General features: G+C 42.4%; 1 protein-coding gene across 1 annotated transcript in view; it reads left to right on the top strand.

The window, feature by feature from the left end:
- Positions 1-6,639: 6,639 nt before the first annotated feature.
- mRpS30 (mitochondrial ribosomal protein S30) overlaps positions 6,640-12,855 on the top strand; it is a 31,498-nt gene continuing 25,282 nt past the window's right edge. The window contains exons 1-4 of the mRNA XM_071667493.1: positions 6,640-7,116; positions 8,699-8,819; positions 10,200-10,324; positions 10,918-11,090. Coding sequence (XP_071523594.1) covers positions 6,896-7,116; positions 8,699-8,819; positions 10,200-10,324; positions 10,918-11,090 — 640 coding nt within the window. The 5' untranslated portion in view covers positions 6,640-6,895. The remainder of the gene's footprint in view (positions 7,117-8,698; positions 8,820-10,199; positions 10,325-10,917; positions 11,091-12,855) is intronic.

Raw genomic sequence — 12,855 nt, 5'->3', positions numbered from 1 at the left:
AACCACCCCACACCCTTCCTCACCCACTTCATCGTACTTTGCTTACACCGCTTCAGAACGTATGTGAAAGACGTGGAAAGTGGATTGGATTTGCTTCATTGCACGATCGAAATCGGGTCCTGTGTGCTGGGAATAGAGATAGAGGTTTATATACCACTGGGAATGAAATGTGCGTGTTTTTTGGGGGGTGAGACGTCGATTTACGTAACTGAACTTGCATGTACCATTTGTACTTTTCAACTGAACTCCTTCTCATAGACACCACCATACGAACACACACACACACACACACACACACACACAGGGACATACATACAGACAGGCAGACAGACGTACACATGTCCACCTATTATACCTACATGCCTGCACACACACACACACACACACACACACACACACACACACACACACCACAGTCGAGACAGTATTTACAAAACCAGTGTTGGAGTACATGTTCATTTTAGCATCTATAGAAGGATTGTGCCCATGTTCCCGGATCAAATGCTACTGTACACTGCCATTCGCTGCACGAACACCACACCATGAGGGACTTGGCCTGAGTGGGACAAGGGTACGGTGGACGGTCGACGCAAATAAACACACACACACACACACACACACACACACACACACACACACACACACACACACACACACACACAGTCAAGCGTGCTTGCTTCGTCGTTCGTATGTTCTGCCTTCGTGGTAATGATGATCTAACAGTGGTTATGCCAAGAGTACAGTGTTGATAGCAGCAGCGCGGAGCGTTGCGGTAAAAGCCAAAGCCATGGGGCTGCTGCATTGGTGTGAGAGAGAGAGAGAGAGAGAGAGAGAGAGAGAGAGAGAGAGAGAGAGAGAGAGAGAGAGAGAGAGAGAGAGAGAGAGCAAAGACTTGGAAGTGAGTCTGAGTGAGTTGAGTCCAGCCTGCCAGCTCCCTAAGGAGGACAAGAGCGGTGCAAGTCCTCTTTTATTAACCTGCGACGGCCAAAAAGCTACGGCTAGGACACAGACACACACACACACACACACACACACACACACACACACACACACACACACACACACACACAGTACGTCTATCCACACGCGCCCATGGCCTGTGTGTACGCTAAGACCCCGGACCGACCCTCCCAAGGGTGGGAGAGAGAGGAGGAGGGAATCGATGCTGTTCACTTTCCACTTACGTAACACACTTTCGCAGGTCTACTACGGACGGGCGTCTGGTAAATACGCCGCCACACTGCCCCACAGATCGATAGCGCTCACTTCCACGGAGGCCCACCGGGAAACCTACCCACCAACCCACCCCCCTTTTAGGCCTTCCTCTTGCGTTCTAGGCCCACCAGGAAACCTACCCACCCACCCACCCTCCTTTTAGGCCTTCCTCTTGCGTTCTAGGCCCACCAGGAAACCTTCCTACCTACCCACCATCCCTTTTTAGACCTTCCTCTTGCGTTCTAGGCCCACCAGGAAACCTACCCACCTACCCACCCACCCACCCTCCTTTTAGACCTTCCTCTTGCGTTCTAGGCCCACCAGGAAACCTACCCACCCTCCTTTTAGGCCTTCCTCTTGCGTTCTAAGTCCACCAGGAACCCTACCCACCCACCCACCCTCCTTTTAGACCCTCCTCTTGCGTTCTAGGCCCACCAGGAAACCTTCCTACCTACCCACCATCCCTTTTTAGACCTTCCTCTTGCGTTCTAGGCCCACCAGGAAACCTACCCACCCACCCACCCTCCTTTTAGGCCTTCCTCTTGCGTTCTAGGCCCACCAGGAAACCTACCCACCCACCCACCCTCCTTTTAGGCCTTCCTCTTGCGTTCTAGGCCCATCAGGAAACCTTCCTACCTACCCACCACCCCTTTTAGACCTTCCTCTTGCGTTCTAGGCCCACTAGGAAACCTCCCTTCCCACCCACCCTCCTTTTAGACCTTCCTCTTGCGTTCTAGGCCCATCAGGAAACCTTCCTACCTACCCACCACCCCTTTTAGACCTTCCTCTTGCGTTCTAGGCCCACTAGGAAACCTACCTACCCACCCACCCTCCTTTTAGACCTTCCTCTTGCGTTCTAGGCCCACTAGGAAACCTACCTACCCACCCACCCTCCTTTTAGACCTTCCTCTTACGTTCTAGGCCCACTAGGAAACCTACCCACCTACCCACCCCCCTTTTAGACCTTCCTCTTGCGTTCTAGGCCCACCAGGAAACCTTCCGAACCTACCCACCACCCCTTTTAGGCCTTCCTCTTGCGTTCTAGGCCCACCAGGAAACCTTCCTACCTACCCACCACTCCTTTTAGACCTTCCTCTTGCGTTCTAGGCCCACTAGGAAACCTACCTACCCACCCACCCTCCTTTTAGATCTTCCTCTTGCGTTCTAGGCCCACCAGGAACCCTACCCACCCACCCTCCTTTTAGACCTTCCTCTTGCGTTCTAGGCCCACCAGGAAGCCTACCCACCCACCCCTTTAGACCTTCCGCTTACCTTCTTGCGTTATTTTGATCTTTATCTTTCACGTGTGTGAGGTGATATCTATCTGTCTATATATATATATATATATATATATATATATATATATATATATATATAGATAGATAGATAGATAGATAGATAGATAGATATATCGATAGGTAGATAGATAGATCCTTTTCCAAAAGCATACACGTATGATTTTACGGATCAGAGAAGGAAAAACGCATCATACGCCTGGGAATAAATGACCAGGAAATTAAAGTGATTTTTTTATATATAGAAAAAAATGTACGTGCGTGTGTTACAGATTTACCTGTTTTGAGTATTCAAATTATACATCGAAATACTAGTCTATAGCACTCAAATTTATATATTGTAGTGTGTATTTACATGTAGTAGTATTAGTTTATTAGAGAAATTCCGATTGTGTGTTTTTTTTCCATACTTTAAAACCCTGTTTATGTGGTTCACCTGAGGCCATTTCAGCTGACATAAACACAAACACACCTTGTTTACCAAACTGGCTCCCACTATTTAATTCTCGCTTTAACTTTAGGTATTCTAGCGAGCTAAAGTTATATGCCATTGGATTTTATTGTTTTTAATAAGTAAAAGACATCTAGACCCCTTGTTGCATGGGTAAATAAACAAAAATGCAAAACATTTTTCGTTTGGGCAAAAAATAGAATTAAAATCGGGTTATGAAACACAGTTTGGAAGACGAAGTAACAGAAGAACTTGATTACATAAACATGGTGCCTTCACGCGAGCCTACAACCGGATTAATTTTGATTGCATGACAGGGCGGCATTACGCCCGCTCGCCTAGCAACATCGAAGTCGCAATAATGATGCTCGTGCCTCGCGTCCAGGCGTACGACCAAAAGTCCTTCCCCACCCAAAAAAAAAAACCATGCGTCGGCCATGCAAACCACCACCAACTCCTCACTATATATACACGACCTTCCAAATCACGTAATTCGTCAGAATATACTGAGAAACCATATTGAAATAAGAGAGGATAGAAAGAAATCATTTTACAAAGAGCTCATTCGCAGTACAAGACGAAAGTCGCTCTGGCATTTTTAAGTTTTCTCTCGTCGACCTGTGGGTTGGGTGGGTGGGTTTCGACCCGGGTCTATTACCACTGCTTCAGGATGTGACAGGTCTGCTGGAGATGGTTCAGCTGTTCCTCTCGATCACCCTGATCGTTTTCCCTCACTACGGACGATCTTAATACACATCAGGAAACTTTAAGTAGCAAAACGCAGTTGGTGTGTAGCCTACGTCTTGCTGGCTGGCAGACGTAGGCCCTGCTTGGGGGGGAGGAGTTTCCCCACGTTTATAGAAGCTGCCTAGCTTTTGGGTCTATGATCCGGTTGACTGGAACCTTAAAGGGAGTTTTCAAGTCTTTCTGGTAGCCCCCCCTTATAACTGAATGCATTCCTGGAACACAGCATATTCGCAGAGTTTCCAGACCTGGGGTTAAAAATGTGTCATTCGGGGTTACCAAAATAGACGAAACACTAGTGCCCTTTGCTACCGTAGTGACCTCCTGTTCCAGGATGGCTTAGGCTTCCAGGCATTTGTAAAAATGGGTCCACAGCCAAATAGATCTACTCCTCTATCCTGAAATGACCTTGATATGAGCTGCGGAAGAACCCCCTACCCCCCATTCGCTGTTTAGGTGTCCCCCCTCCCCCCCTATTGACGCATCATCCTTCGACATCATGACGCACACAGATCGACTGAGCGTCTTTTCCTTCCCTCTCCCCCAGGGGGGACTACAGCTGGTTTGGCTCTTATGCGTACTCCCTTTGAAGACGCCGGCCCTTACCTTCTTCGGGCGCAAGTGTCTGCTGCCAGTACTTCACTCCCACCACTACCACCCGGTCTTCCCACAGGTGTTGCAAGATCACCCGGTCTTCCCACAAGGTGTTCTTCCCCAGGTGCTGGAAGATGGTTTGGATGGTTATGGTCGATTAGGTGATAGAGGCTTCTGGTGGATGTAGGTCGATCAGGTGATAGGGGGGACCTGCTGGATATGGTCGATTAGGTGATAGGGGGACCTGCTGGATGTGGTCGATCAGGTGATAGGGGGGACTTACTGGATATGGTCGATCAGGTGATAGGGGGACCTGCTGGATATGATCGATCAGGTGATAGGGGGACCTGCTGGATATGGTCGATCAGGTGATAGGGGGACTTACTGGATATGGTCGATCAGGTGATAGGGGGACTTACTGGATATGGTCGATCTGTGGCACTCGTAATCAACCCACCATGCTGGAGCTCATGGCCCAGACTGAGTCCACCAAACTCCATCTGGCTAGCCAGATGGCGCTGTTCGCTGCCGCAAGGGGATTTTAACATCCTGGCCCTTTGCAACCATCATAAAGTCATTCCTCTAGTGGCCTCCTCCTTGCCTCGTTACTCTTATCTCAACCTCTGACCTAATAAGTTATATCTGTGCTCCGGGTCCTGTGTGATTGCTGGCCTTCCCTGTCATGAATCGGTTGTACCATCTCTTGTCTGACCCCTGGCTAACGTGGCCCCATTGGCTGGCTTGCGCCTCCATGACCTGCACGTAGAAGGCCACAAAAGAGACGAGACAGACTTTATTTTTCCCCCGGAGGGCCTTCTGTATGCCCAAGGCATAGCACAATCCCTTCCAGATGTAGATAGGTCTTCCAAAGGGCGTCCTGGAAAATAACAGAGGGGGGTTGTATCCTTCAAATAGGTCCATTCTTCTCCTTCGGTAACTCGAATTAAATTAAAAAAAAAATAAGAAGCCATATTTGCGCCAGGAAAATAGACCCATTCTTGGCATGGCTGTGAAATGTGATATTCCTCGTAAGCTTTTTACCATTTTTGTGGTTAGTTAATTGTCTCCACGTACATACATGTAGATCCCCCAGTTGTGTCAATTCCATAAAAAAAAAAAGAGGCTCTAAAAGACGTATCAAATTATTCTGGTCCTGGTCTCGAACTCGGCTTGACGACTTCTATGTCTTTGCAAAGGGGAGGTCCGAGGAGGAGGTGGGTCCGTAATGCTAGAGGGAGGTGGTCCGTTATAAATGGAGAGTATTCCCAGCATGGTCTTCATGGCGGCGCCACTCCTCCTAAGCCAGGCAGTCGTGTTCCGTTGTGCTACCCACTCCTCCCGTGTGCAGGTGTTGGCTAGTCCACCATCAGCAGGTCGAGCTAGGCTTAAATAATACACCATCTCAGTGGTTCTCTGTTGGTTCGCCCAGGAGGTGTTTACGCCTTCCCCAGTAGACACTGACCACCCTAAAAGAAATTAATTCACCGTCTGTAGAATCTAGCATCCCATGCAAGGGTAATTCTTCCGTCATTCGACCAGCCAGTGTCTCCCCTGCTGGAGGTGTTCCTCAGCCTCCCTCCTCTCGCCCTTCAGCCATCTATCCACCATTCCCGATTCAAACGTTCTCTCTGCTCCTTCAGGTCTTCAAAGCTTTACCATATATAAAGCTTTTCGTCCTGCAGCTGATTCTTATCTGTGGCCAGAATGGGGAACATTCTGCTTCTCCTTCTAAGTCGTCTTTCGTTTTTCATTTTTTTTCAGGACCACAAACTACGACGGGAAATACATTTCATTATGATTTAATAGCAACTGCAATGCAGTCGTAGAAATCTGGAGTTTTCGCTCCAACAATATTGTTTGTTTCGTAACATTATTTTTTTGTTATCTTTAATTTGCTTGCATTAGCTTAAAATTGTTTTAATTGTAATGATATGATTTTGACGGCTTCAAGACTACAGTAAATCTCTCGATTCAATAATATAAATTTATATATTTCTTTCTTTGAAAGAAATTATTTATTATTTATTATTTATTAATTATTACTTAGTATTTATTACTCAAAGACACTTTTAATCAGAGATGAGTTTCATATTTACGTTTCTGCAATCGCAATAAGCAGCCAAAACATGGGAAGCCATTATTGTTTGGATGTTACATTTGTATCTGCCTTCGGCGCATTAAAGATCATATTGAATCGATTACCTTGAGGAAATGGATATCAGAAAAGATATTAAAGTAATACAGGGTAATTGTATAATTAGTTTTCTAAGATTATATTTTTATGATTAAAGTTATACATCTTTTTTGAAAGTTCAAGCATCAACACGACATACGAACGAAGTCCTAGTAAGCCGAGAGAAAACATGAATGTCTTGCGATCTTGTGCTCCCCCAAAATTACCAAGAATTAAGCATGTGACACTCGTGTGTTTGCGGCATAATCAGCATGCCGTGTCTCCAGTGAATACTCTGACGTTCCCGAATATCCCCCTATCCAAGATCTGTCACGAGAGGCGCGTAAAACACGCCGGAAAGCCGTGTGGCACGACAAGATCACCCACTTGCCCACGGTGGAGCAGAAGCTCATTGAGCTGAACATGCCCAAATATTATGGCTACTGGTCCTTGCACTTGACGGCTGATAACCCTACGCTCAGTGGCGCGGAATACACCCAGTTTGCCACCAGGACACACCTAGAGAAGAGCCTTCCTGTTGAGTACTACAGTGATGTGAAGGAGGAGGCTGAGAGAATAACTCCCCTCTTGAAAGATCAAGTGGAACAGCTCATCCACCTGAATTTTAATGGCATATTGAACAGGTAATGGGTCATTTTAAGGGGATGGGTCTTCGCAAACTAACAAAATCCAAGAGGATTGCGGTACGGTCAGTGAACTGCATCCGTGATGCTGAAGGAGACCCGTGATGCTGAAGGAGAATGCGTCATCTTCAGAAAGTATTGTTTATAACTGCTGGTTAATAGTTTTCTATTCATTTTTATGATTATCTTTTATTGTGATCTCCATTTATGTGTGATGCCTAAGTTAACCAAATCAAGAATCGCAAATCAAGATTTAGTGTAGCGGGTCACGTATAATTCTGTAGGTGTATTTCACCAACCCTGCTGTAATCCTCGTCTTCATTATTGGTGGATTTTGTCGTAGAGGTGCAATGATTCATGGGTATTTTTTTTAAGTTCAGTGGCACCAGCTCTATCGTTAAGGAATATTGTTGCTGATTTTGTTTGCAGTGACAGTATAGTGTGTTTCTGATAGTATGTGAGTCGGGGAGAATAAATAAGAGTATTATTTTGTATCATTAATAAGTAAGGAAGGGGTATGAAGATCTGGGAAACATAGAGGTAATTATAAAAATGGATGGTATGAGAAATATAGAAACTTTGCGGACTTCATTTCACCTCACGTAGCCTTCAAGGTTTATCATAAAAGTGTACTAGTTTAAGTGTGGAGTGCTGCAATGCATGTAATGACAGCTTGGGGGAAAAAGTCAAGAAATTGAAGTCCGCTAAAGTTTGGAGATCATATAAGTAAAGATTAATTGAAACCCAAAGATTCTTTCCAAAAATGCACAAAAAAGACATAAAGAAATAAGCTTTTTTTCGATATAGTTATGGGAAATTTCTCCTCTCGGACATCATCCTTTGTGTCTGATTAGGGCTCTTTCAGATTTTCTTAGTCTCGCAGAATACTTGTAGATGCAGATTCTCCGGGCCGTGTCTGCTAGCTCCTGGTGGAAGTTTTATAACCACTCATTACCACCATTTTTCCTCATCGTAGCTTCAGTAATGCTGGCATAACCTTTATGCTGAACAGTAACATCTTTTCCCCAAACAGTATCACCACGGCATCCATATTGCATTGGGAATGTATTAAGCATGGTATCCGTGTTTACAGACAGAAGATGACCTCCATATAAAGTATAGTATAGTTTACTAGTATGCAATATTATATGATATTTTCCCATCAATACATTACTCCCGCAGCCACTACTTTCTATCTTGCCAAGGAATTTAGGGTTAGTCTTTGTGCATTTAACAGCTTCCTCAACATGTCTAAAGATAGGATTGCCATTTTATGGTACAGGATTTTTTTTCAGAGAATGAAGAGGGGTTAGTGTAATATCAGTACTTTTTTAACAGGAGAGGAAATTGCTTCAGCAAGTGTCAAGAAGAGTTGGTGGAAGGATAGGGATGATATTTTTTGCCCTTTATTGTTGATTTCTTTGGTTCGATTATCAAAATAACAGTAAGTGCAGTTTTAGGATGAGCATTTACAGAAGCTGTATGCTGCATATCAAAGTATTGTAAAGGAAACAACAATTTTCTGTATGTAGACTGTCATGAGCATGTGCCATAGCTACTAAATTCCTTTTTTTTTTTTTAGACGAAACTTTGGTCCTGGTCGAGCAAGTGAGCGTCACAGAACTCAGAACTTCTTATTTGGTTTGCATAGAATTATGGCTTCCACCTTAGAATCTTCTGTGCAGCATATCAAGGAATCTGTGGTAAGGAATATACGGTTTATATTAGATTTACTTCTGTGAGACCAGAAAAGCTGTCACCATAAACAAATTGCCAAGAGTTTTCGGCAAATGATATTTAGTAATGGTAATTCATTTATAACCAGTATTTAGGAGAGCTTCCAAATACCTGTTTATTCCAGTTATTCATCAGAATATGTCTGAAACTGTCCACTTCTTGTTGCTCATTAAACATTTAGTGACATGACTCTTGGCCAAAAACATAGAATATATATAGACTTTCATGAGTTGCCCATTATCTTGTTTCTTTATGGTTGCTTTCATTGATATTGGCCTTTTCAGAAGACATAAGTCACTCCTTAATATTTTTGGTTAAAATCAGTGAAGGCTCGTCAACAAGTTTGTTGGGAATAAGCACAAAGAAGGGAAGTGTGTGATGTTTGGTATTCACCAGAAAATTAACATAAAACACGGTAAAAAGGCAAGCCCCAGTCAAGACTATGCTCTGAATTTGGCATTGGTAAGACAGTGTTACTGGGAACTCCATTTTATCTTTATTTTTGTTCAAAGACCATAAGAGGATTTTCAGCATCTTTGGTGAGCACGTATACCATGCAAAACACCTTTTGATGATTTTATAGGTTTTCCTACGGTGTTATGAAAAACTTTCAGATACAGTATATGACTCCAGTTATCCTTGACTTGGTGAATTATTAGACTTTCTCTGTACAGCACTGTATTATGAATTATTAGATTATGAATCATGGTACCTTCTTATAAAAGACAAATGATAAACGAGAGTTTTGGCTGGAAATTTTGTGAAAATTTTTTGTATTAGGTCCTGCTACACATATGACATGTGTTTTTCCATAGGTTATCAGGCACTGTTGCGGACAATATCCCCTTGTCCTTTTTGACATCTTGCATCGTTTACATTTGTTTGCTTAACTATTTAACCATCAAAGTCTCCAGATGGATATTTACATATCAGGTTTTATATATCAATTCCAAGGCTGTGCACCATGCCTAGGTATTGGCTGAGGCAGTGGTGTGTAATAATTTTTCCCCTGTTGGTCATTATTATGTTTATAATTGCATGTATACGGAAAACCATGGTTAGCAGCACTTCAGTAAACAAGGGACTGTTGTAGCAGGGTGTAAGGTAGGTTGCAGCTGAAAGGTGGTAGAGAAAAAGAACACTGGTAAGAGAAAGGCCTGTCTCTTGTCTTCTTTCTTTTGGGTGTGTGTGTGTGTTGTATGGGGCGGTAACTACTATAATAGAATTTCTTCCTTTACCATATTTACACTTCTGTTGGTGGGATAATGAAAGTAATTAAGTGTTCCAGCTCTTTGAAATCTCTTCATTATGCATAAGTCTATCGATATATCTTTTTATAACCGCAGGTGGATGTTCGACCTCAAATTGAAGCTTTCTGGATACTTGGAGGTATACCACCTGATAGGATTTTAAAGAAGGCACGCAGGAATTCCCCCCAAAAGAAAGATATTGAACATGAACCAATAGATAGGTATTTTTTGAGTATTGTTTTTATTCTGCCTTTAGTCTTATTTCTTTTTATGTTTTAGCCTCCAGTCAAGGACAAAAGTCGTCTTTCAGGCCAGGCAGCAGGATGAATTGTATATTTTTTCTCTGCAGGAAATGCTCGAACCCTTTCACTTATTTTTAAAAAGTTGTTATTATTATTATTATACTTAAATTGCTGTTTCCAAAAATCATTGATGATTTCAAGGAAATCAGATTTTCAAGTTTTCAGAGCCTCCACATACACACTTTGATACGCCATTGAGTAAACAGAAATTACAGAATTTTTTGTATTAAGTATTTTTCAAGAGATTGGAGAATGATAGCAATTCTCTTATCCTGTATTGCACAATTAAGTAATTACATAAATATGGAATGTTGAAAGAATTATAGATGTGACTTCTTCGTAACTTTTTTCATATTTATATGTTGTCTCCCACATTGGTGAGGTAGCACCAAGAACAAGTGAAGAATGGCCTCATTTGCTTACATTCTCGGTAACTACTACATTATGATTTATCATGGGAGATGCATTGTATGAGAGTCCATAAACAGTATCATAACTTATTTATATTTCAGGCCTGTGCAAGGTAAAAGTAACCCTTTTCTGGGAGTTCGTGTGATTGATGGTCTTCCTGAAGTGGTCGGTAAAGATGATCCTATGGCATCATCTGGCACAGTGCCAAATATCTATATGGATCCCCGTGCTTTTGGTTTCAGATTTAAGCATAAACATGCTACAACAGTGACAGGTAAGCCAAGATTTACATATATCATCTATTTGAAATTTAATATGTTGTCCCATCTTACATATATTTTCATTTTATTTATATATTAAATTTTTGGTTATAACCACTTTTGTTTTCCATTGCGCTAGTTCAGATTGGCTTGCCTCAGTTGCAAAGGTACACTTTACCTTGAAAAAAGTTGTCTTCTTTTCTTTTCTCTGATGATTCCTTTATTTGGCCACTAAAGTATTAGCATAATGGTGGGTGAAGTGCTTCATATTCCTTACTTCCATTCAGTCCCTCAGGCATGTTATTACTATGTTCCCCTGACTTGTACCATTTTCTGACTTCACGCATTCTTAATTCCATTTTCCCTCCTTTATGAGGTATTTCTCATTATTTCATGTATTGTTTTTTCAAATCAACTAGATAGCACCTACTTAACACAGAGAAAATTTGAATGTGACAAAAAATGCACTCAAGTTGTTTATATGTATGTTGTATATGATAGAGGGGAGGATTTCCAGCCCCCCGCTCCCTCCCCTTTTAGTCGCCTTCTACGACACGCAGGGAATACGTGGGAAGTATTCTTTCTCCCCTATCCCCATATTCAGAGATATGGTCTTTTTTTAACCTCTAATCTTATTCACACTTACACTGATTTTGCTCTACATACTTCAACTCACTTTTCCACCCCTCCAGACTCCAATACTTGTGCTTGGCCATACAGACATTTTTGCATTCTTAAGTCAAACCTGTGCAGCATCTCAAAGTGGGGAAGGTTAGATACTACACTACAAAAATGCAATTTGTGTCTCATAGTTGCCTTCTTGCCTAAGATACATTTTCCACACTAAAGACATTGAGCACCCACTCTTCAGTTTTCCTGCACTTAACCTGCCCAGACAGACACATCACCACACCTCATGATCTGTCCCAGTTAGTGGATGTAACTGGCTTTGTATGTGCAGCTGTAGCCCATAAAAGTGCATGAGGGTGTTGCAAGGTTGAAGTTTCATTCAAATTGAGTTTGATTGTCGTCATATCTTCACTGTAGCTGAGAAATAGGATGAGTGAATGGCATCTGACTATTCATAGACTATAGAGCTAATCAATTAAGAGCTTTTGTCAGATCAACTGATCATTAACCTCTGAGACTGAGTTTGGAATGTGAGATTCCTTTCTGAGTCTAGATGGGACTAGTTGAGGAAATGCTTATTTCACCAATTACATGTTTGATTTTGCTTGGTTATAATGATGTCTTTTACGTAAGTGATGGGGCATAGGATGGAACGTCACTGTCTGTTAGTGAGCCATTGTATAAGTCACTCCCAGTGCTTGTTTATATCTAGTGCATATGACATATATCACTATGTGCAAAAAACTTTCATGTTATGTTTTGTCCATTTGAAATGTGGGCAGGAGTAAGGAATGCTTATGTTTTCAACCCTCCCTGATTAGGCTCAGGAGAGCTTTTTGGACTAAAACCCATTTTAGTTTTAGAATTCATTAGATTTTGTTGCTCTTATCCGATAAGCCTTTGCTATTTCTTACAATTACAGATTAAGGTCCATGCATAAGGTTCCTCACCCATTGATTTACTGCTTAACACTATGGTCATTATATCCACTGGAAGGGTCTCATACCAATAACTTAAAAGAATTGTACTTCTTTATATGTGCCATGAGTAAGGTAAAGAAAAAGAAGTAAAGTATAAACACTAGTTAGGCTTACCAGCCTTTATTGAAGGCCATTTCCGTGGACATGGATAGCCTGGGTTGACTCAAAT

The sequence above is a fragment of the Panulirus ornatus genome, chromosome 12, assembly GCF_036320965.1.
Source record: "Panulirus ornatus isolate Po-2019 chromosome 12, ASM3632096v1, whole genome shotgun sequence".
In the NCBI taxonomy this organism is placed as follows: domain Eukaryota; kingdom Metazoa; phylum Arthropoda; class Malacostraca; order Decapoda; family Palinuridae; genus Panulirus; species Panulirus ornatus.
The sequence above is the reverse complement of the archived record's forward strand: the minus strand, read 5'-3'. Positions and strand labels throughout refer to the sequence as shown.